Below are 23673 nucleotides of genomic sequence, written 5' to 3' on the forward strand. Positions count from 1 at the left end.
TGAGAAGAAGTATTGGAAATCTATTTTGAAAGTGAATGCATTGATGTGAAATTGAGGGAACAGTAAACACATTGGAGACAAATATTAAGTGCTTCACAGAAAATGAAAAGCCCAATAACAATCTTAGTCTTAGTCTTTTTTTATTGAGTTAAAGTGTAGTCAATAGACAATTGATAGTCTTAGTCTTAGTCTTTTTTTTATCGAGTTAAAGTGTAGTCAATAGACAATTGATAGTCTTAGGTGTTATATGTCTTTATCTTTAGTATGGTATTTCAATAGCGTGTAAGGATCTATTCTTAATGTTAAACTCTTACATAGTTGCAGCTGTTTATGTCTTCTTGAATGACTTCAACTGTTTTCCTACTAAAAAATCTCTCCCATCAATCTCCCCCATCAAAATATATCTAATGGTATTAATGATGGAATTAATAGGTCATGTTTATAGCTAACAAGACAATCAAGCTGCAGAGATATATATAATTAACTCAAGAGCTTAATATGATTTATTGTGGTTCTGAATCTACATTGTTTTTCCTTACTTATTCACTACCATTCTTGATTATTTAACTCAAATTGTATTTACCAAATACAAAACAATAATCGATTCTTTGTTGGTGCATGTTCTTGCTCATTTCTTATCTTTAAATTTGAGGTTGTCTCCTTTCAAGATTTTTGCCAATAATAGTACATAGCAGAGCTGCATGATGAATGAATTCAAACATAAATTGGTGGATCTAATGTCCTTATTGCTTATAAATATTTGGTTTAAAGAAGATAGAATCGTAGCAGTCTTTCTTCTTGAGGTAATACCAAGAGATGAAGTAAATAGACTCTGCCAGTCTTGGACCAAACTTTATGAGTTATATAGTCTTTTGAACTAAGTTAATTCCAGAGATATTGGCAGATCCGGCATTTCTTTCCTTCTTTAACGTTTCTGAAAATCAACTCTATGGTCTGATTCCTCAAGGCAAACAGTTCAACACATTTGGAAACAATTCATATGAAAGAAACAGAGACTATGTGGATTTCCAGTCTCCAAAGGTTGCAGCATCAATAAGACACGACCTCCAAATGTGTTGGAAAAGGATGGCTCAAAAGCAAACATTGCTTTTGGTTGGAAAGTGGTGTTGATAGGTTATGGATGCGGGGTAGTGTTTGGAATGGCCATGGGATGTGGTGTTTTCCAACATGAGAAGGGGCGAAGAAGAAAGCCAAAAAAATAGCAATCGCATCAATGGATGAAGAAGGATCTAGTCGGTGCAAATGATGTTCAAGCATTTGTGCTGTGTCTTTAAAATTTCTTGTTTTGTAGCCTGTCAGAATGTTTTGACTATGGTGAAAAGTTGCATTGGTATGTGTCTGTTTTTATGATTGTACCAAGTCCTCTGTATTTCATTGCATTTCGTACTATTTGTATGTGTCTGTTTATTTTGAGTGTAACATCTTGTATGGTGCAACTATGTATGTCTTCTTTCTTGAATTTTAATTTTTAGTAGACATTATACAGCTCACCATAAAAAAAAAGAAACATTTTGAATTACAAAAGATTCAATTATTCAAGTCTGAGTTGCATTTATAAACATGTTATGATGAGAATTCATGAACATAAGGTATGGTTTGAGCCTTTGTGCCATATGCATTTGTGTTGCAGAGGTTCATACATGGAATAGTTCAACCTGCCTGTGTAATCTTAATTTTGTGTCAAACCTATATATCTATCAACAAATTTAACAGTAATAGTTACAATGGCATTGCAGAATAACATATTTAACATTCGATTACACTGTCAAAACATTGCAGCAACCATGAGATTAATCCAATTACAGGAATTGAGGTAGCTTCATTGACCGTACAAACTAGTTAAAATTTCCATCATTCATGTCTTTATTTTCCCTCAAGTAAACATAGTCAATACTGCAAATGGTGTGGAATTATTGTACATTGTGCCGCAAATGTCCGAAATTTACACATTGCTTGTAAATTAAGTTAGGGTGAGAGTGACAGGAGGAACCAACAGCAAGTGAAGTCAATAGACATTGATAGTCTTAGTCTTTTTTTTGGAGTAAAGTATAGTCAATAGTCAATACTGCAAAATTTCCATATATGTGTTGAATTCTGCATAATGTAAATGTCCCACATTGCATGTGGATTAACTTTGGTTGACACAGACAGCAATAGTACCAAATTTTACCTGTAATAATCTTTTAAATTGAGTTAATGAAAAGTAACCATTCCCATAAAAATTAGTTATAGTCTTAATTTATAGCAAAGGAAAGAGTAATTTGAGTTGAACTCAAAGATTAATATGTCACCAATAGGCGATGGCGTGGCGCTACCATGTCAACGATTATTGATCATGTGGCATTGTCACGTCAACAAACAGTGTTGGTGTGGTATCTGTTAACAGCCACGTAGGTGTTGCCATTAACTACTAACGGTCAACATCAGCAACGTAGGTGCTAGTTTTGTTAGTTAACAGATGTTAACTTTTTCATCATTTTTTGTTTGGTGATTTAACAAACCATACAAGTTTCAAGGCTAAAAGAGACAAAAAAAAATTTAAAAGCTAAAATGACTTTTTATTTGTAAAGTTAAAAAATGCCAAATAAATCATTGTCTTTTTAGTTTTAAGTTTTTACTTGATTAAAAGAGAAATAATTAAGGAATGCAAAATAACTATTCCCAAATAAATTTATCATGATTTATAACAAATGAGATTTTAGATTTGACTTATGAGGTTATATATATATAAGTATACACGTTTTTTATGGAATCGGTGAATTAAATTTCTAGCAATCTTCTTCCTCAAACGTAGTGAATAGAGCACAATTTTATTCTTTTGTGTGAAAAATAATTTCCACATTCTTTACGTATTATAGAGAAGAAGACTAAGTCAATCTACTTTGTATCTCATCAATCTTAATTTTTTTAGTTGTTTATGGAGTTCAAATGAAATACAAGATTTTGCTAAAAAAAAGCATCCAATTTTAAGAATGAAAAATATATGGTAAAAAGGAAGTGGTTGTTAATGATTCCGACAAGTACAAAAATTTTGAAAATCTAATATCCATATATAGCTTTTATGTAAAAGAAAAAACGACTGTAACACTAATGTTGTGGTACTATTTGTTGCCAATAAATACCATTCCTATCCTTCATCTTCCTCTACAAACATAAAATGGGCTCCTATCTCTTTCTCTCCCTATTCCTCTTCTTTCCCCATCTTTATGCATCTTTTTCTTCTTCACTATCTCACTCCTGCTCTTCACTAATCCAGTTCAAGAACTCTTTTTCCATAACAGAGGATGCTTCTCTGTCTTGCAATAAATCTCATCCCAAGACAAATTCATGGAAGGAGGGTACAGATTGCTGCTTATGGGATGGGGTCACTTGTGACCACCTAAATGCTCATGTTATTGCCCTTGACTTGAGCTGCAGTTGGCTATATGGCAACTTCCCTTCCAATACCACTCTCTTCCTACTTCCTCACCTTCAAAAACTCAACCTTGCCCACAATGACTTCAATTACTCTAAAATTCCATCTGAGTTTGGTCAGTTTACAAGCCTATTCTACCTCAACCTTTCCAATACAGGGTTTGTAGGAGAAGTACCATCCCAAATCTCCCACCTGTCAAAATTGGTTTCATTTGATCTCTCTTTGAATTTTGACATAACATTTGACAATCATGCTCTGGAGGGACTTGTTCACAACCTAACCGAGGTCAGACATCTTTTTTTGGATGGAATCAGGATGTCTTCTATTAATCCTCATGTCTTCACGAATCTATCCTCTTCTCTAAGGTCTCTCAGTCTCGCTTATTGTGATTTGCAAGGAAAATTCCCAATGAACATTTTTGATTTGCCAAACCTCAATTTGCTCAACTTGGGAAACAACCAAAACCTCAGTCTTGATCATTTGAAGTTCAATCGGAGCAGAAATCTTGAGCATTTGGATCTGTCGTGGATGTCCTTCTCTACAGAATCCATTGATTCAGTTGATAATCTACAGGCCTTAAAGTACTTAGATCTATCAGGAAATTCTTTCTTGCAAGGATTGTCTGTCTCAATCACAAATTTATCATCTTTGGAGCAATTGAAAATTTCATACGCAAATATCTGTGGAGGATTGCCTGACTCTATGGGGAATCTTGTATCCTTGAAGTTTTTAGATCTCTCTTATTCCAACTTATTAGGGCCAGTTCCAAGATCACTGGGAAACCTCTTGCAACTTACTGATTTAGACTTGTCGCGGAACCAATTGAGTGGACAAATTCCAAGATCATTGGGGAACCTCTTGCAACTCACTCATTTAGACTTGTCAAACAACCAATTGAGTGGACAAATTCCATTATCAATTCTAAACCTAACGCAGCTTGAATACTTGGGAATATATGAAAATTCATTAGAAGGTTCCATTCCAGATGAGGTAACTGTTTTTCCTAATCTAAAATATTTATACTTATATAACAATTTACTCAATGGAACACTTCCGTCATGGTTGTATACTGCTCCTTCCTTAAAGGAAATACATCTGGCTCAAAATCAATTCATGGGCATATCAAAGAATTCGAATCCAAATCACTAGAATTGATAGCGTTAGACCATAATAAACTCCAAGGTCCTCTTCCATCTTCAATATTCCAACTTCTCAATCTTACCCGTCTCTTTTTATCCTCAAATAATCTTAGTGGTGTCATAGAGTTTAGCATGTTCTCAAACCTTTCAAATCTCCAATTTCTTGACCTTTCATATAACAGCCTATCCTTAACATCTAATAGCACTTTTAGTGTTAACCATATATTGCCTAATCTTACAAGCTTATTATTGTCATCTTGCAATCTTAGTGAATTCCCCCAATTTTTAAAAGGGCTTAAAAGTTTGGAATGGTTAGACCTCTCTTACAACAGAATTGAAGGCAAGATTCCACAGTGGATGCAAGAGGTGGGGATTGACTCTTTGAGGTATTTAAATATATCCCATAACTCTTTGACAGAAGTTGAGCAATTTCCATGGAAGAATATTGCATTTCTTGACTTAAGCTCCAATTTGATCCGTGGAAATCTTCCGATTCTAGCTTCGACAATCAATATCTTTCTGATCTCAAATAATAGTTTCAATGGAGAGGTTTCTTCTTTAATATGCAATGCCAGTGCTCTTCAAATTCTTGATTTGTCCCACAATAACTTGAGTGGAAAAATTCCGCAATGTTTTGGAAATTTGAGCAACAGCCTTGAATTCTTGAATCTGAAGAAGAACAAGTTTTATGGGACGATTCCTCCAACATTTGCAAAGGGATAAACTGAGTAATTTCAACTTAAATGGAAATCTGTTAGAAGGGCCTTTGAAACCATCCATCATTAATTGTAAAGGTCTGGAAGTGCTAAATCTTGGTAACAACAAGATCAATGATACATTTCCTCATTGGTTGGGAGGTCTTCCACAGCTACAAGTTCTTGTATTGAAGTAAAATCATATGCATGGTTCCTTGTGTGTCAATAGCTCCAAGTCTAGCCCTTTTTCTCTAAAATCCAAATTTTTGACCTCTCAAGTAATTATTTTTCCGGACCCCTACCAGTGAGATACATCAACAGCTTCAAGGCTATCATAAATCTAGAGAAGATTGGGAGTACAGTGTCGTACATGGGTGAGAATGATCATGGAGGGCGTGGCTTCTATACCTATTCCATTGGAATTGATATAAAAGGACAATATATGGAATTGGTGAAAATTTTCAACATGTGGATGATCATTGATCTATCAAACAACCAGTTTGAAGGGGGTATTCCAAAGGTTATTGGGAAGCTTAACTTACTGAAAGGGCTCAACCTGTCTCATAATAACCTTAATGGTGGTATCCCCACCTCAATAGGGAATTTGACAAGCCTTGAATGGTTGGACCTATCTTCGAACAGGTTGTCTGGGACGATTCCAAATAGATTGGCAGAGCTGCCATTTCTTTCGTCCTTAAATGTTTCTGAAAATCAACTCCATGGTCAGATTCCTCAGGGCAAACAATTCAACACATTTGGAAATGATTCATATTAAGGAAATAAGGGACTATGTGGGTTTCCGGTCTCAAAAGGTTGCAACATCATTGAGCCACCACCTCCAAATGTGCTTGAAAAGATGGCTCAAAATCAAACTTTGCTTTTGGTTGGAAAATGGCGTTGATAGGTTATGGATGCGGAGTAGTGTTCGGGATGTTCGTGGGATATGTTGTTTTCCAAACTGGTAAGCCGAAATGGTTGGTGAATTTGGTTGAAAACCAACATGAGAAGAGGCGAAAAAGAAAGTCAAAGAAAGGCAATCACAGCAATAGATGAAGAAGGATCTAATTACTGCAACTAATGTTCAAGAATTAGTGTTGTATTTTCATAATTTCTTATTCTGTAGACCGTTTTGCCTATGGTGAAGGGTTGCATTGGTATGTGTCTGTGCTTATTATTGTACCAATTCCTCTGTGTTTCATTGCATTTCGTACTATCTGTAATGGTTTGTTTGAGTGTAACATTTTTATATTTAATGTTTAAACTTCTTTGAAATTTTAAAATTTGACAATCAAGGCAGTAACAATGTCTAAACATATATCAATAATTTAAGAAATTTAATTTTATTAAGTTTGAACTTCAAATATAAACTAAGAGGAATTTTATTGGAGTAACATAGCAGTCGTAAAAGTGAGAATTTAATAAGACATTTGAAGAGTGTTGTTTAATTTGCAATGCTAGAAAGTAATCAAATTAATGCAAAAAGGAATTTAAATGGACCAAAGATGAAATTTAACCAAAAGTAAGAAGCCAGAAGGAGGGCTTAAACCTCCGACCATGTGGTTAACAGCCACACGCTCTAGCCAACTGAGCTGTTCCAGCTTCAATAGAAATTTCGTTATTGTTATGTGTACAGAATACATTTTTGGGGAAATATGGTGTTAGGGGCTCATTTTCATTCAGAGATTATTCATAATCTCTTAATTCAAGATGAACTAACCTCTCAAAGTTTGAAAAAACAACATCAATTAATTACTGAAATTTAGTAATGCAAAAAAGCAAAATAGGTTAACAAGAAATGAAGATAAAAAATTTAGTAGTTACAAAAATATATAAACGATCCTTGCACAAAATACAATAATAAAATCCAAATCTATTGTATCAAACACTGAATACTTAATGGATTACTGAGAATACAATACTTCCACAACAAAAACATCAATTATATGAAGAATGAATCAAACTATTTTTTACTTACAAAAATAGATTTAGTTTCTAATTCATTGTGTCATGTTCAAAATTGGGACTAAAGATATAAAAAAAAAGTGGATAAATGACTATCATGGTACTATTATGAATGTACAAACCAAAACTGTGAAAGTCAATAAATATATATATCCAATTGAGATGTGATATGATGCCTAAGGAAAAGAGAAGTTAATGGAATGCTCAAGATTACAGAGTACAAGGTTGCTTGGGTCTTCTTTGAATATCCAATATCACCATATGTATAAATTTTAATATTTTTTATTTATTAAAAAATTGTTACAAAATTTATAATATTTTATATGATATTTTATATTTAGATTCAGATTGCAATATTAATTGAATTTATATTCTATATATGCTTAAATTCAAATATAAACTAAGAGGAATTTTATTTGAGTAACATAGCACTCGTAGAAGTGAGGATTTAATAAGACATTTGAAGAGTGTTGTGTAATTTGCAATGCTAGAAAGCAATCAAATTAATGCAAAATGGAATTTAAAGGGACCAAAGATGAAATTTAACCCAAACTTAAACGCTAGAAGGAGGGCTTGAACCTCCGACCTTGTGGTTAACAGCCACACGCTCTAGCCAACTGAGCTATTCCAGCCTTGAGATAATATTTAATAGTTGTACTATGCTCAAACTTGTTGTAATCTTTGTATATTTGAAGTTTAATCTCTATACTTTTATTTTTAGGGATTTAGTCCCTTTATTTTTCAAATCTAAAAATTTAAGTTTATTTGTTAATACTGTTAAAATTCTTTTATTAAATTTATTGGTGTGATTTTTGAATTAAAAAAAAATCATTTGATATACATGTAACAAAACTTGACATTGTAATAGACTTAAATTTTGTAGTTGGCTAAAAGAGGAATAGTTAACCAAGTAATATTGACTCCATTTTAAGGAAAAGTAATCATTCCCAAATAAATTTATTAGAATTCCAATCTAACAAACTAATTTATATAATATACACAAACTATTTCTAATATAACACAACTTTCAACAATTAATTATTTTTTTAATATACCTGGATTGTCAAATCAATGCCACATCAATAATTAATTATTTTTTAAAAATTTTAAAAAATTAAAAAAAAAGTACAAATATATATAAAAAATATTTTAAATTTTAAAAAAATTAACTAATTATTGGTGTGACATACACATGTATTGTCATGTGGATGCCACATCGGCAAAGTTAACAAACATTAATTTTTCTATCTATTTTGAGGTGATTTGACAAATATTGCAAGTTCAAGGGCTAAACCAGGGGAGACGCAAATTTTTTAGGGGGTCGAAATTAAATTGTAATTTTTACAATAGTAAAAATGTAATTTCACAATTTTAATAGTTTATAAATTTATAATTTTTAAAGGATTAAATCAAATTTTTATCATTATTAGGGAGGGTCAAATTACAATTTACTTTACTAATTTAAAATTTTTAAAAAATTATTCGCTAATATCTGTCTTAATAAATCATTATGCTTTTTCTATTGGCTAATATTTTCCTTAATAATGAGTGCAAAAATATTTAGTTGTAAACTAATTAGTCTATTTACCAAGTCTTGGCTTTATTTATTCTTCAGGGTAAGACTTTGATTTAATTTTCATTATTCTTCAGGGTAAGACTTGGATTTAATTTTCATCATTCATGGTGTTTTTTTCCTCACCGCATCAAACTTAGTCTATATTGTAAATTATTTTGTACATTATGTTGCAAATGACTGAAATTTCCTTATTGCTTGTCGATTAAGTGAGACCAAGTATTGGAAATCTATTTTGAAATTGAATGCATTGATGTGAACTTGAGGGAGCAGTAAACACGTTGGAGACAAATATTAAATGCTTCAGAGAAAATGAAAAGCCCAATAACAATGTTGATGTGAGTTAAGGTAAAATTGGTGGATCCCATCTCCTTATTAATTTCCCTTTAAATAAGCTTAATTATCGGTGCAGTTGGGGTGTTGTATCTCATCTCTACCGTCTTAGTCCACCATCTAGGACCAAACATGAGATTGGTGTTATAGGAAACATGACCAAGGGTGGGTTTGGATAGGCGATTGGGTGCGATGCGGTGCGTTTAGCTTACTTTTTGTCTCACGCTACAGTATTACTACAGTATCTAATCTCACCGCCATCGATGTTTTTACACCAACCGCAGGTAAACGCACTGCCCATCCAAACTCACCCCAAGTCAATATAAAGTGAAAGGTTTCTCTTATGGAAGTAGCTGCTTTCACACTGCAAACTTGGATAGTTTGTGGTGGAGGACGATGAACCATTTGAAATCATCACTTGATAATACCTGTAACGATCAATATGTTGCAATCATAATAAAAATTTATTTTATTACTTGATAATATGAATGACCAGTATTGAGTAAAGATTTGGGAAAATAAAGTGTTGACATTTTATGAGTAAAATTAATTGGGGTTATGCAATTGTTGGAATTCATATGTGGTCTTCGTTTCTAATTAATTGGGGTTATGCAATTGTTGGAATTCATATGTGGTCTTCGTTTCTATTGTTGTTCCAATAGGGTCGGAAGCGTGTAAATTATTGTACTAAAAAATCACACAAAGTTCAATTCTCAGGGAAGAGAGGTGGATCACAAGGATCTCTTAAATACCAAGTCTTTCCTTAGTCAGAATATTCCTTCTAACGTAATTTAATAGCACAATTAAATACTACTATTATACCCTCAAATATTGAAAGAAAAATAGGACAAAAAACATAAGAGTTTTAACGAAGTTCGGTAAATTATACCTACGTCCTCGGGCACTAACACCAGATGATAACTTTACTATCTTCAAAGTATTACAAACAAATAGAATTCCTTAAGAATTCTCAAATGGGAGAAGAGAGAAAACTAAGAGAGAAAGATTGGTTGGGATAATTGAAATGAGAAATGGTTAGGCCTATTTATAGTTGAGGTTCAGGGACTAACTTGCAAATGGCCTAAAATTAGGGACCAAAATTGCAATTATCCCATTCAACTTTAAACAACTTGCCTATCACTTCTTTCTTTCTTTCGGTGCCACTTGCACCTCCCATTTTTGACTTTTCAACACCCTTTTTAATTTGACTTATCAACAATCTCCACCTTGAAGATTTGATTAGGATAATCACATCTTCACACACTTCCTTCAACTCCCCAAATTCGATAAAGCTATCTTTTGTAGTGCCTCCAAATGCGCTCTCGAGCACGATACACCTAAAGGTGCTCAAATTCTCAGGATGTTAATCAAGTTCAAACAATGATTAAACTTGATTGTTGTTACCACCTTGGTCATCATATCTGCGGGATTATCTGCTGTTGGAATCTTCTGAAGCAGAATTTTTCCTTTTTCAAAGACTTCCTGCACAAAGTGATATCTTACGTCGATATGCTTGGTTCTTGAATGATAGACTTGATTTTTCGCTAAATGAATAGCGCTTTGACTGTCACAATATAAACTTATGTGACTTTGAACAACTCCTAAGTCTTTCAACAATCCATTAAGCCAAATAGCCTCCTTAGCAGCTTCTGTAACTGCCATATATTCTGCCTCTGTAGTAGACACAGCTACTGTAGACTGTAAGGTAGACTTCCAACTCACTGGGGCTTTCGCAAGAGTAAACAGATACCCCGTAGTTGAACGACGTTTATCTAAATCACCAGCAAAGTCGGAATCAACATATCCAACTACAAACTGACCAAGTGCTTGATCCTGTTCAAAAATTAAACCAACATCTACGGTTTTTTGAAGATACCGTAGAATCCATTTCACAGCTTGCCAATGTCCTTTTCCAGGATCATGCATATACCTGCTCACAACTCCAACAGCTTGTGAAATGTCAGGCCTCGTACACACCATCGCATACATCAAACTCCCAACTGCATTAGCATATGGGACTTTCACCATATATTCTCTTTCATCTTCAGTCTTCGGAGATAATTGAGCACTAAGTTTCAAATGAGAAGCAAGTGGGGTACTTACATGTTTTGTGTTTTCATTTACACCAAAACATTGTAATACCTTTTTCAGATATTGCTTCTGATTTAAACAGAGCTTGCCTCTCGGTCTATCTCTACTTATCTCCATGCCGAGAATCTTCTTGGCCTCACCTAGATCTTTCATCTCGAACTCTTGATTCAACTGAGCCTTCAGCTTATCTATCTCATTTTGGCTCTTCGAAGCGATTAACATATCATCAACATACAAGAGTAGATAAATGAAAGATCCGTCATGCAGCTTCTGCAAATATACACAATTGTCATATTTTCTTCTTGTGTACTTCTGCCTTCTCATAAAGCTATCAAATCGCTTGTACCACTGCCTCGGGGATTGCTTCAATCCATATAGCGATTTGTTCAGCTTACAAACCCAATTTCTACCACCAGCATCTGTGTATCCTTCTGGCTGAGTCATATAGATCTCCTCTTCTAACTCACCATGCAAGAAAGCCGTCTTAACATCAAGTTGAGCTAGCTCCAAATTCAACTGTGCTACCAAGGCCAACAAAATTCTAATGGAGGAATGCTTCACAACAGGGGAAAATACATCATTGTAGTCAATTCCCTCCTTCTGAGCGTAGCCTTTAGCTACCAATCTTGCCTTGTAGCGAATATCCTTCTTGCTAGGAGATCCATCTTTCTTTGCGAATACCCACTTGTATCCGATTGCCCTTTTACCTTTCGGTAATTGCGCCAATTCCCAAGTATTATTCTTCAGGAGAGACTGCATTTCTTCATCCATGGCGCTTTTCCATTTATCACTTTCTAAGCTTTGCATTGCTTCTTGATAAGTGATAGAAATATCATCAACAACGGGAAGGGCGTAGGCCACCATATCAGTAAATCGAGCAGGTTTACGAATTTCTCTCTGTGGCCTTGCAACTGCAACTGGTTCTGGTGTACTTAGTGGTTCTTGGGTCAGAACCTCTTCAACCTCTAATTCCTCCATTGTGGCTGGAGAATTAGACTTATTAACTGGGCAAATCCCCATCTGCTCAAACTCTACCTGTTTTGGAGTACACTCCACCTGCTGTGGAGTATTGCTCGTCTGAATATCTTTATCTGCTACCTTTTTCAATGTGGCAGATTCATCAAAGGTAACATCTCTGCTACAGATCATTTTCTTTGTGCTTAAGCACCAAAGACGAATCCCTTCACTCCAGAAGTGATTCCCATAAAGAGAGCTTTCTTTGCCCTCGGATCTAACTTTGACTCCTTCACATGGTAATATGCAGTGGATCCAAACACATGTAAGGAATCATAATCTGTAGCCGGTTTTCCAGACCATACCTCCATAGGAGTTTTTCTTTCTAATGCAGATGATGGCAAACGATTAACAAGATGGCCAGCGTATGTCACAGCCTCAGCCCAAAATTGCTTGCCCAACCCAGCATTGGACAACATACATCGAACTTTCTTCAGCAATGTTCGATTCATACGCTCTGCCAATCCATTCTGCTGTGGTGTATCCCTAACTGTGAAGTGTCGAACAATACCATACTCTTGGCACACATCGAAGAATGGATCACTTTTATATTCCCCTCCATTGTCCGTCCTAAGCCGCTTGATTTTCTTGCCAGTCTGGTTTTCGATCATAGTTTTCCATTTAAGAAAAACTCTAAGCACTTCATCCTTAGTTCTCATGGTATACACCCAAACTCTTCTGGAAAAGTCATCAACAAAAGTAACAAAGTAGTGTTTTCCTCCCAATGAAGGTGTCTTGGAAGGCCCCCACACATCTGAGTAAACATATTCCAAAATACCTTTTGTATTATGGATAGCAGTACCGAATTTCACTCTCTTTTGCTTTCCCAGAACACAATGCTCGCAAAATTTTAATTTGTAAGCCTTTGCACCTTTCAACAATCCTTGCTTTGCCAGAATTTGCAAGGATTTTTCGCTGGCATGTCCCAACTTCATATGCCACAACTGCATTGAGTCCAATTCTTTGTTACCGGAAGCTGTAGCGACTGCTCCAATAACTGTACTACCTTGGTAGTAATACAAGTTATTTTTCCTGATGCCCTTCAATATCACAAGTGCGCCAGATGTCACTTTCAAAATCCCATCTCTCATAGTAACAACTGAACCATTGGATTCCAAGGCTCTCAATGAGATGAGATTTTTCTTCAAACTGGGCACGTACCGAACATCAGTCAGAACTATGGTTGATCCATCTTGATTCTTTAATTGGATTGAACCTATCCCAACAGTTTTACAGGCATTGTCATTGCCCATATAAACAACTCCTCCATTTAGTTCTACTAAATCAGAGAACCACTCCCGGTTAGGGGACATATGATAGGTACAACCCGAATCCAATATCCACTCATCTGAATGGAACGACGATGATGATGCAACCAGTGATAGTTCAGAGCCACTAGTATCATGCTTAGCAACACAAGCATCTACAGCAGCTTTTCCCTTATTCTTCAACTTTGGATAATTTTTCTTCCAGTGGCCTTTTTCATGACAAAAAGCACATTCATCTTTCCCGAGTCTGGACTTTGACTTTGATCTCCCCTTTTGAGTTTTCTTCCGAGTGTATGAACGACCTCGGACTACTAAAGCTTCTGTATCTCTGATTGAGTTTTTCTGTTTGTCCTTCTTTCTCTGTTCATAACTGTATAAGGCTGCACAGACTTCGCTCAGAGATATATCACTCCTGCCATGAAGTAGAGTAGTTTCTAGGAACTCAAACTCCTCAGGAAGTGACCCCAACAGCATCAAAGCCAAATCTTCATCTTTGAATGTCTCATCCATATTCAGCAAATCAGTGACTAATTGATTAAATTTGGTGATGTGATCATTCATTGTGGTACTTGGGACGTATGTGAAGCGAAACAGTCTTTTCTTCAAGTGGAGCTTATTTTGACTGTTTTTCTTCAAAAAATTTTCTTCAAGTGCCACCCACAACTTATTTGCAGAAGTCTCCTTTGAAAAAGCATACCTCTGCTCTCGAGAAAGGCATGATCGAATTGTGCCACATGCCAACCGATTGATCGCCTTCCAATCTTTCTCCTGTACATCATCTGGTTTCTCTTCATCAATGGCAATGTCTAGACCCTGCTGAAAAAGGGCATCTAGAACCTCACTTTGCCACATGCCAAAATGGCCCGTGCCATCAAAGATCTCCACGGCCAATCTTGCATTTGCAATTGTCGGTCTTGTCCACATGGACAATGTTGAAGCTCCTACACCGACTGTTTTCTCCATAATCTTTCAATATACCTAAGGAAATCTTTTCTGATGTGGAAGATCAGTTTAAACTGCAACCACAGAGCATGCTACGATTAACCTTCGGCTCTAATACCACTTGTTGTTCCAATAGGGTCGAAAGCGTGTAAATTATTGTACTAAAAAATCACACAAAGTTCAATTCCCAGGGAAGAGAGGTGGATCACAAGGATCTCTTAAATACCAAGTCTTTCCTTAGTCAGAATATTCCTTCTAACGTAATTTAATAGCACAATTAAATACTACTATTATACCCTCAAATATTGAAAGAAAAATAGGACAAAAAAACATAAGAGTTTTAACGAGGTTCGGTAAATTATACCTACGTCCTCGGGCACTAACACCAGATGATAACTTTACTATCTTCAAAGTATTACAAACAAATAGAATTCCTTAAGAATTCTCAAATGGGAGAAGAGAGAAAACTAAGAGAGAAAGATTGGTTGGGATAATTGAAATGAGAAATGGTTAGGCCTATTTATAGTTGAGGTTCAGGGACTAACTTGCAAATGGCCTAAAATTAGGGACCAAAATTGCAATTATCCCATTCAACTTTAAACAACTTGCCTATCACTTCTTTCTTTCTTTCGGTGCCACTTGCACCTCCCATTTTTGACTTTTCAACACCCTTTTTAATTTGACTTATCAACATCTATGTCATATTTATAATATATGATTTTTCTTGATCATTTCTTGTCTTTAAATTTGAGGTTGTCTCCTTTCAAGATTTTTGCTAATAATAGTACATAGCAGAGCTGAATGATACAATGAATTCAACCATAAATTGGTGGATCTAATGTCCTTATTGCTTATAGATAGCTGGTTTAAAGAAGATAGAATTGTAGAAGTCTTTCTTCTTCAGGTAATAGCAAGAGTTGAAGTCAATAGATGCTGCCAGTCTTGGAGCAAACTTTACGAGTTATATTGTCTTTTGAACTTTGTTAATTCCAGTGATATTGGCCGATCCGGAATTTCTTTCCTTCTTAAACGTTTCTGAAAATCAACTCCATGGTCAGATTCCTCAAGACAAACAGTTCAACACATTTGGAAACCATTCATATGAAGGAAACAAGGGACTATGTGGATTTCCAGTCTCCAAAGGTTGCAGCATCAATGATACACCACCTCCAAATGTGCTGGAACAAGATGGCTCAAAAGCAAACATTGCTTTCGATTGGAAAGTGGTGTTGATAGGTTATGGATACGGGGTAGTGTTTGGAATGGCAATGGGATATGTTGTTTTCCAAACCGGTCAGCTGAAATGGTTCGTGAATTTGTTTATGTGAATTGAGGTACAATTGGTGGATCCCATGTAGAGGTGTGCATGGGCCGGGTCAGGTCCAGACAAAATTTTAAGCTCAGGCCCGGCCAGAAATATGGGCCTAAAAATTTGTTCAAGCCCGGCCTAAAATAAAATTGTTAAGCCCGAGCCCGGCCTGGCCCGGCCCATATTAAATTTTTTTAGCTTATTTCATTAAATAAAAAAATTTAAAATATAATAAATCAAATACATTTAAAACAAATCTTAAAACAAGAAACAAATAAAGAATGGTAATAAAACAATTCTTAAAACAATACACAAATTGAAAATATAATAAAAAGTGATTATATTAAAATTGAAAATAAAATGTAATAATGATTAAAAATAAAATATATATATTTAGTATATAATTTTGGCCGGGCCAGGCCCTGGCCAAAAAGTTTTACCTGAGCCTGGCCCATTTTTTAAATGGGTCTCTTTTTTTTGTCCAAACCCATATTTCGGGCCTATATTTTTATCCGAACCCTCCTATTTTTCGAGCGGACCTTTAGGCCCGGCCGAGTAGCCTGGCCCATGCACACCTCTAATCCCATGTCCCTAATTTCCTTTACGTAAGTAGGCTTAATTGAAATTTAACTATTTTATATTAGAAATTTTAAGATTTGAGAATGAAGGCAGTAATAATGTCTAAGCATATATCAATAATTTATGAAAATTAATTTTATTAAGTTTGAAATTCAAATATAAACTAAGTGGAATTTTATTGGAGTAACATATCACTCGTAAAAGTGAGAATTTAATGACTGTTGTGTAAATTGCAACGCTAGAAGCCCTCCGACCTTGTGGTTAACAGCCACACGCTCTAGCCAACTGAGCTATTCCAGCTTCAATAAGCATGGAGTTAGTCTTCCTCGCCTAATCACCATTTTTTGTGGAGTAAAAGTATACTCAATACTGAATATAAATATTAAATATAAAATCTGAACAAATAATATAAATAAATAATTATATTTATGTAGAAATACTAGATCTAAATAAAACAAATTAAGTAAATATTTATTTAAAACATTAGATCTAAAAATAATTAAATAAACAAGATTTTAAAAAACCAAAACTCGAATAAGGGAATCGAGTTTTATTAGATGTTGAGGCCTGTTTTCATAGTTTCCTTAAGACAATTTCGGTCGTTCCTATGACACTTGGAGAAACGTTAGTCATCTGTCTCTCAAGATACAACAACAAAATAATCGCAGCAGTAGTACCTATATAGTGATCAATAAACAAACATTGCCTTCTTCTATCACCGAAACATTTGAAAATTTTTGAGAGAAAAATAAAAGAATTCTTGAGAGTGAAATAAATTCGTTGTGTGTCTATGTGTAAAAAATTTTGAAGAATCCTTTAGACTTTTTAAGGCATAAAATGTGGAGGAATTTTAAAAATTTTCATGAATAAAGATACAAATATGTATTAAAGGTGCCTTTAAATTAATTTGAATAAAATCAAACCAAATTAAGATATTTGTCCTTTTAAACAGATTCTATATAATATCTTTTGTATTGGGCTAAAATATCTACATGCCCTTCTTGGGCCTGATCGGTCTGGACATTTCGCGCCACAATTTTCGTGTGGGAGCGCCCCAACCCCAATAGGATTAGATCTGCACCCCCACTGCACGCGAGATAGGATTTCAAGCTTTAGTTATTAAATAGCTACTAAGTTGGTTTACATATATATATACACAAGTTTCACACTTAATTCCCAATCAACTGGGACAAATGCTTCTCATTTTCCTCAACACAATTCACAAGTAGATTACCGTTGTAAAGCTCTCATAGTTTTATGATTCAACTCTCTACCTTTACCAATCACAAATATGCCTCAAATTTTTCAAAAATTACCAATTTTCCAATAAATTCTAAAGGTATCTCCAACTTCAATGCATGAATGTGAAATTTTCTCACCTAATCGCGGTTTTCTCGGATAAATGTATACAGTCAATATAGCAAAATTTTCATATTATATGTGTAGAATTCTGCATTATGCAGATGTCCCACCTTGCTTGTGGGTTATCTTTGGTTGACACAAACAGTAAAAGCAGTCGAAGTCAATACACACTAACTGTGTTGGACCAAACTTTACGTCTTATAGTCTTTCGAAATGAGATCATCTTTTTTTCTAATTTAATTTTCTAGTTAGCTAAAAGAGAAATAGTAATATGTGGCACTACCACATCATCATAAAATTGCTGACATGGCAGTGATATGCTCTTACTAAAAAAAAAGTGTACCAAAAATATACATTAAACTAGTATGTTTATTATCCACGTTTCGCTTTGAGGTAATTATTTATTTATTTTTAACTAAATTATAGAGGAAAAATTTAATAGTTGTAATATACTCAAATTTCTTATACTCTTTGTCTATATGAAGTTTAATCTCTATACTTTTATTTTTAGGGATTTCTCTACAATTTTGTAATGGACTTGAATTTTGCAATTGGCTAAAAGAGAAATAGTCAGCCAAGTAATATTGACTCCACTTTAAGGAAAAGTAATGATTCCCAAATAAATTTATTAGAATTCCAATCTAACAAACTAATTTATATAATATACACAAACTAATTTTAATGTAACACAACTTTCAATAATTAATTAATTTTTGTAAATTGTCATATGAATACCACATCAATAATTAATTAATTTTTAAAAATTCAAAAAATTATTAAAAAATATTTTTAATTTTTAAAAAATTAATTGATTGTTGACGTGACATACACATGTTCTGTCATGTGGATGCCATGTCAACAAAGTTAAAAAACATTAACTTTTCTATCTATTTTGAGGTGATTTGACAAATAATGCAAGTTCAAGGGCTAAAAAAGATGAAAAATTAAATGAAGGGCTAAAACAAGGGAGAAGCCAGAAATTTTTTTAGGGGGTCGAAATGAAATTATAATATTTACGATAGTAAAAATACAATTTCGCCATTTTAATACTCTATATCTTTATAATTTTTAAATGATTAAATCAATTTTTTTATTAATTTTAGGGAGGGCCAAATTACAATTTTATTTTTAGTAATTTAAAATTTTAAAAAATTTAAATTAAATGGCTTAAATGGAAAATTTTTGGTTTTAAAAGGGCAAGCCCCTGCCAACCCCTAATTATGCCCTTAAGTTAAAATGATTCTTTTTTGTAAAGTTGGAGGACTAAATAAATCAATATACTTTTTTTTTATCGGCTAAGGTTTGCCTTAATAATCCGTGAAAAAATATATACTTTTAAACTAATTAGTCTACTTACCAAATATTGGCTTTAATTATTCTTCGGGGTAAGACTTGGATTTAATTTTCATCATTCATGTTTTTTTTTCCTCAAGACATCTTAGGGTAAATTCGGACGGGCGATTAAATACGGTGCGGTGGATTTAATTTACTTTTTGTCTCATGCTACAGTATGGCTACAATATCTGATCTCACTGTCACCGTTGTTTTTACACTAACCGTAGATAAACGCATCACTCATCGAAACTCACCCTTAGTCTATATTACAAATTATTTTGTGGGTGTGGAGTTCCTGTACATTATGCTGCAAATGACTGAAATTTACTTATTACTTGTGGATTAAGTTCGGTTGACAGTGAGAGGAAGGCAGACCAAGTGAAGTCAATAGATATTGGCAGTCTTGGTATTTGAACCAAATTACTTAATCTATTTTGAAATTGAATGCATTGATGTGAAATTGAGGAACCAGTAAACACGTTGAGACAAATATTGGGTGCTTCAGAGGAAATGAAAAGCCCAATAACAATGTTGATGTGAGTTTAGGTAAAATTGGTGGATCCCATCACCTTATTAATTTCCTTTTAAATAAGCTTAATTGCCGGTGCAAATGGTGTGTTGTATCGAGTCTATACTGTCTTCCACCAGCAAGGACCAAACATGAGGTGTTATAGGAAATAAGACCAAGTCAATACAGTGAAAGGTTTCTCTAATGGAAGTAGCTGCTTTCACACTGCAAACTTAGATAGTTTGTGGTCAAGGACGATCAACCATTTGAAATCATCAATTGATAATACCAATTACACTAATTAGAATTTCTCGTTGACGATACACAACATTTAGAATTTCTTTCTAATTAAAACTCTTATTATTGCATTAATTCGCTTACTGGATCTTCCTAATAGATTTGACTTTAATCTTATAGATTTATGTCATCTTATTTATAGGATTACATGCAACTCCATTCAATTATGCAAGATCTAATGACAAGAAGGGTTTATTCAACCCCAGACTTATTCTCATCAAACATGGATTAACACTCTATAATTATTAACCCAAGAATAATAAAGCATTCATAATTGAAAACAAAGAGACTAAGATTTTATTGCATAAAAATAGAAATCAAACAATAAAATCCATCTTAGGGTTCATCTCCCCTAAGTACTAAGAGAATCAATTCATAATGGTAAGAGTAAACACAAAAAATACAATATAACGACTAGAATAAAAAAAATCCATGATAACTCCCTTTAAAATCAACTTGGACTCTTGAATCTTGATGGAAAATTGCTTGGAAATAGGCTTCAATGGTGTTCTCAAAATAATTTTGTGCTCTCTGGCCCATTGTAGCTTCTTTTCCCTTCTTATTTCCCCATTTATATACTCTTAAAGTGCTAAATCCCCTAAGAAACGTAACTTGCAATCGTCAGCGCACACAGTTCTCGAGATCGACACATCCTGGGCACATAGACGTGTGACTCCACACAACCATGTGGATTGGCTGTGTGAAAATCTGTTGCACGTGGACAGCTTCCAAAATGCTCCAAAGTTCTAATTTTCACCATTTTTCACTCTTATTGCTCACAAGCACCCTATTAAGCATTAAAACATGAATTAAAGAATTAGAAGTATATAATTCACAATTAATGCCACATACAGGGGCGAAACCAGAACAAATTTTTTAGGGGGCCGAATGAAATTTTAATTTTTTATAGTCTATATTTTTATAATATTTAAAAGATCAAATCGAATTTTTATAATTTTAGAGGGGAGAAGTGCAATTTTACCTTTATTAATTTAAAATTAAAAAAATAAAAGCCTAAATAACAATTTTACATTTTAGGGGGGCCGGGGCCCTTACCAGCCCCCTAAATCCGCCTCTGGCCACATAATCACCCAACAATGCACTAAGAATGATGCTAAAAAAATATTACTTTTGACACTTATCAATGGTGGTGTCATGAGATTAAAATTTTAAAGAGTAAACGCAATTGGTCTCCGATTTGGTATTATCTAATTAGAGGAATTGATATCGTTAATGGCTTTTAGTCGGCCGTACAAAAAAGTTAGAATTTCCAGCAACCATGTCTCTTTTTTCCCTCTGCACATCAATCTACCTCTCGAGTAAACGTAGTCGATATTGCAAATTGTTGTTATTTTGTATGGAATTATTGGACATTGTTCTGCAACTATTTGAAATTTCCTCGTTGCTTGTAAATTTTAATATTTATTTTTTATTTTTTAAAAACAATTTTTATATATTTTAAAAATCAATTAATTGGTATCCAAATGGCAATCCACGTGTATACGTCGTTAACAAAGTTCACAAACGTTAACTTTTCTATCCATTTTAAGGTGATTTGACAAATAACACAAGTTTAAGGGCTAAAAAAAGTAAAAAAAAAATTAATTGGAGGACTAAAACAACCTTTTAAATAATGTTAGAGGACCAAATAAGTCATTATAGAAAAAAATTTCCACAAAAATGCAGTTTCCCTGGTAGTTTTCTTGCAATTAATAGAAAATGACACACATTTAGTGCCAACCAATGAAACATTTCCACATTCGCCTTGAATTTTTAAGCAATAAATTAAAATAATATGTTTCTTTTAATGATGTTACCATTATAATTGCAATCAATAATGAATGTTTAATGGCTTTTACGTAGCTTCCCTCAAATAAACGTAGCCAATACTGCAAATGGTGTGGAATTATTGTACATCGTGCCGCAAATGTCCGAAATTTCCACATTGCTTTTAAATTAAGTTAGGGTGAGAGTGATAGGAGGAAGCAACAGCAAGTGAAGTCAATAGACAACTGATAGTCTTAGCCTTTTTTTTTGTGGAGTAAAGTATAGTTAATAGTCAATACTGTAAAATTTCGTTGAATTCTGCATAATGTAAATGTCCCACATTGCATGTGGATTATCTTTGGTTGACATGGACAGCAATAGGACCAAACTTTACGTGTTATAGTCTTTTAAACTGAGTTAATGAAAAGTAACAATTCCCATCAAAATTAGTTATACTCTTAATTTATAACAAATGAAAGAGTAATTTGAGTTTAACTCAAAGATTAATATATCACCAATGCTTTTTTCCTATGGTGAAGGGTTGCATTGGCATGCATCTATCTTTATTATTGTAACAATTCATCAGTATTCAACACGTGAATGTAAAATTGGGTACTCGTACATATGTACCATTATGCTTTAAACACAAATATCAAATGCTTCAAAGACCATGAAGAATCCAATAATAGATAACATGGTCGATGATATGAAGTTGAGGTACAAATATAAAGATTAGGTGCATGGCTTCACAATGTCAAAATATTGCAACAACAATCACATTATATGTTATTGTATATAATAGTGATGGGTCTGGAACTTGGGACATATGTCGGTGTTAATGCAGGAGCACATCTTAATAATCAATTTTTAATTATTAATTTTAATTAACTATTATAAATTTAATAAATTTTAATGATTTATTATAATTTTTATAAGTTTTTTACAATTCCAGAATGACTCTAGACAAATGTGTGTTTAGATTCAAATGATGTTGACAATCATTTGTCTGGATTCACTGTAATTAAACTTATTTAAAAAATAAGAATTTTAATATACTATAAAATTTATTCTTTGTGTGGAAAATAATTTGGCCTACTCGTGACAGTGACAAGTTTCTCTGATGGAAGTAGCTCCTTTCACATTGCAAACTTCCAACTTCAACACGTCAATGTAAAATTGGGTACTCATATGCTATTTGAGTCTTAACTCGATTGATATAGACATTATTGTCAATGTTGAAGGATATAGATTTGAGTGTGCTGAAGCGCATTAGCCTCCTATTTATATGTTAGGGAGGTGTTGGTTATTTAATATAATATAGGTTTAATGGTAGTTTTAACTCTCAAATTCTTTAAAAGAATAATCAATTAAGCATCTCCTAATTTTTTTTGCACCTAGTTAAGCTCTTGAACTAATAAAATTGGCCAAATAGACCTTTTGACTATATTGACCGTTAGTATTTAACAACAATGTCAACATTAATTTTTTAATGTATGTAGATTGTCACACTAGTAATTAATTAATTTTTAAAATTTTTAAAAATAAAAGTATAAAAATATTTTTAATTTTTAAAAATTAATTAATTGCTGATGTGGCATACACATGAATTGCCACGTGGATATCATGTCAGTAAAATTAACAAATATTAAAATTTTTATCTATTTTAAGGTGATTTGACGAATAATACAAGTTCAAAAGCTAAAACGAGCGAAAAATTAAATGAATAATTAAAATAATTTTTTTATAAAGTTAGAGGGTCAAATAAATTGTTATGTGTTTTTTTTTATTGGCTAATATTTGCCTTAAGAATGAAAAGCCCAGTAACGATGTTGATGTGAATTTAGGTAAAATTGGTGGATCCCATCTCCTTATTAACAAGCTTAATTGACGGTGTTGTATCCCAAACATGAGGTGTCGTTATAGGAAACATATGTACCAGAGACAGTGACAAGTTTGTTTGATGGAAGTAGCTCTTTTCACACTGCAAACTTGACATTCAACACGTGAAGTAAAATTGGGTACTCATACATATGTACCAGTATGCTTTAAACACAAATATCAAA

The 23673-nt window shown here is 33.6% G+C and overlaps 1 protein-coding gene and 1 non-coding gene across 2 annotated transcripts; one reads left to right on the plus strand and one right to left on the minus strand.

The window, feature by feature from the left end:
• Positions 1 to 3178: 3178 nt before the first annotated feature.
• LOC107931119 (receptor-like protein 6) lies at positions 3179 to 6122 on the plus strand. Its single transcript, XM_016862896.2, has 3 exons — positions 3179 to 4409; positions 4523 to 5295; positions 5512 to 6122. Exons 1-3 carry the CDS (start codon positions 3179 to 3181, stop codon positions 6043 to 6045), a joined length of 2538 nt encoding a protein of 845 aa, XP_016718385.2. The 3' UTR covers positions 6046 to 6122.
• A 1668-nt stretch (positions 6123 to 7790) lies between these two features.
• Positions 7791 to 7864, minus strand: TRNAN-GUU (transfer RNA asparagine (anticodon GUU)). The gene has a single exon. It is a non-coding gene; the product is annotated as a tRNA-Asn (tRNA).
• Between the last annotated feature and the right edge of the window lie 15809 nt (positions 7865 to 23673).

Source organism: Gossypium hirsutum, chromosome A04, assembly GCF_007990345.1.
Source record: "Gossypium hirsutum isolate 1008001.06 chromosome A04, Gossypium_hirsutum_v2.1, whole genome shotgun sequence".
Classification (NCBI taxonomy): Eukaryota; Viridiplantae; Streptophyta; class Magnoliopsida; order Malvales; family Malvaceae; genus Gossypium; species Gossypium hirsutum.

What these genes read in the sequence shown, in the direction of transcription:
- LOC107931119 (XM_016862896.2), top strand. Translation starts at nt 3,179, where the DNA reads ATGGGCTCCTATCTCTTTCTCTCCCTATTCCTCTTCTTTCCCCATCTT. An exon ending in ATATGAAAATTCATTAGAAG is followed by an intron (nt 4,410 to 4,522) that starts GTTCCATTCCAG and finishes CCTTCCTTAAAG; the next exon opens with GAAATACATCTGGCTCAAAA. An exon ending in CTCCAACATTTGCAAAGGGA is followed by an intron (nt 5,296 to 5,511) that starts TAAACTGAGTAA and finishes CTCCAAGTCTAG; the next exon opens with CCCTTTTTCTCTAAAATCCA.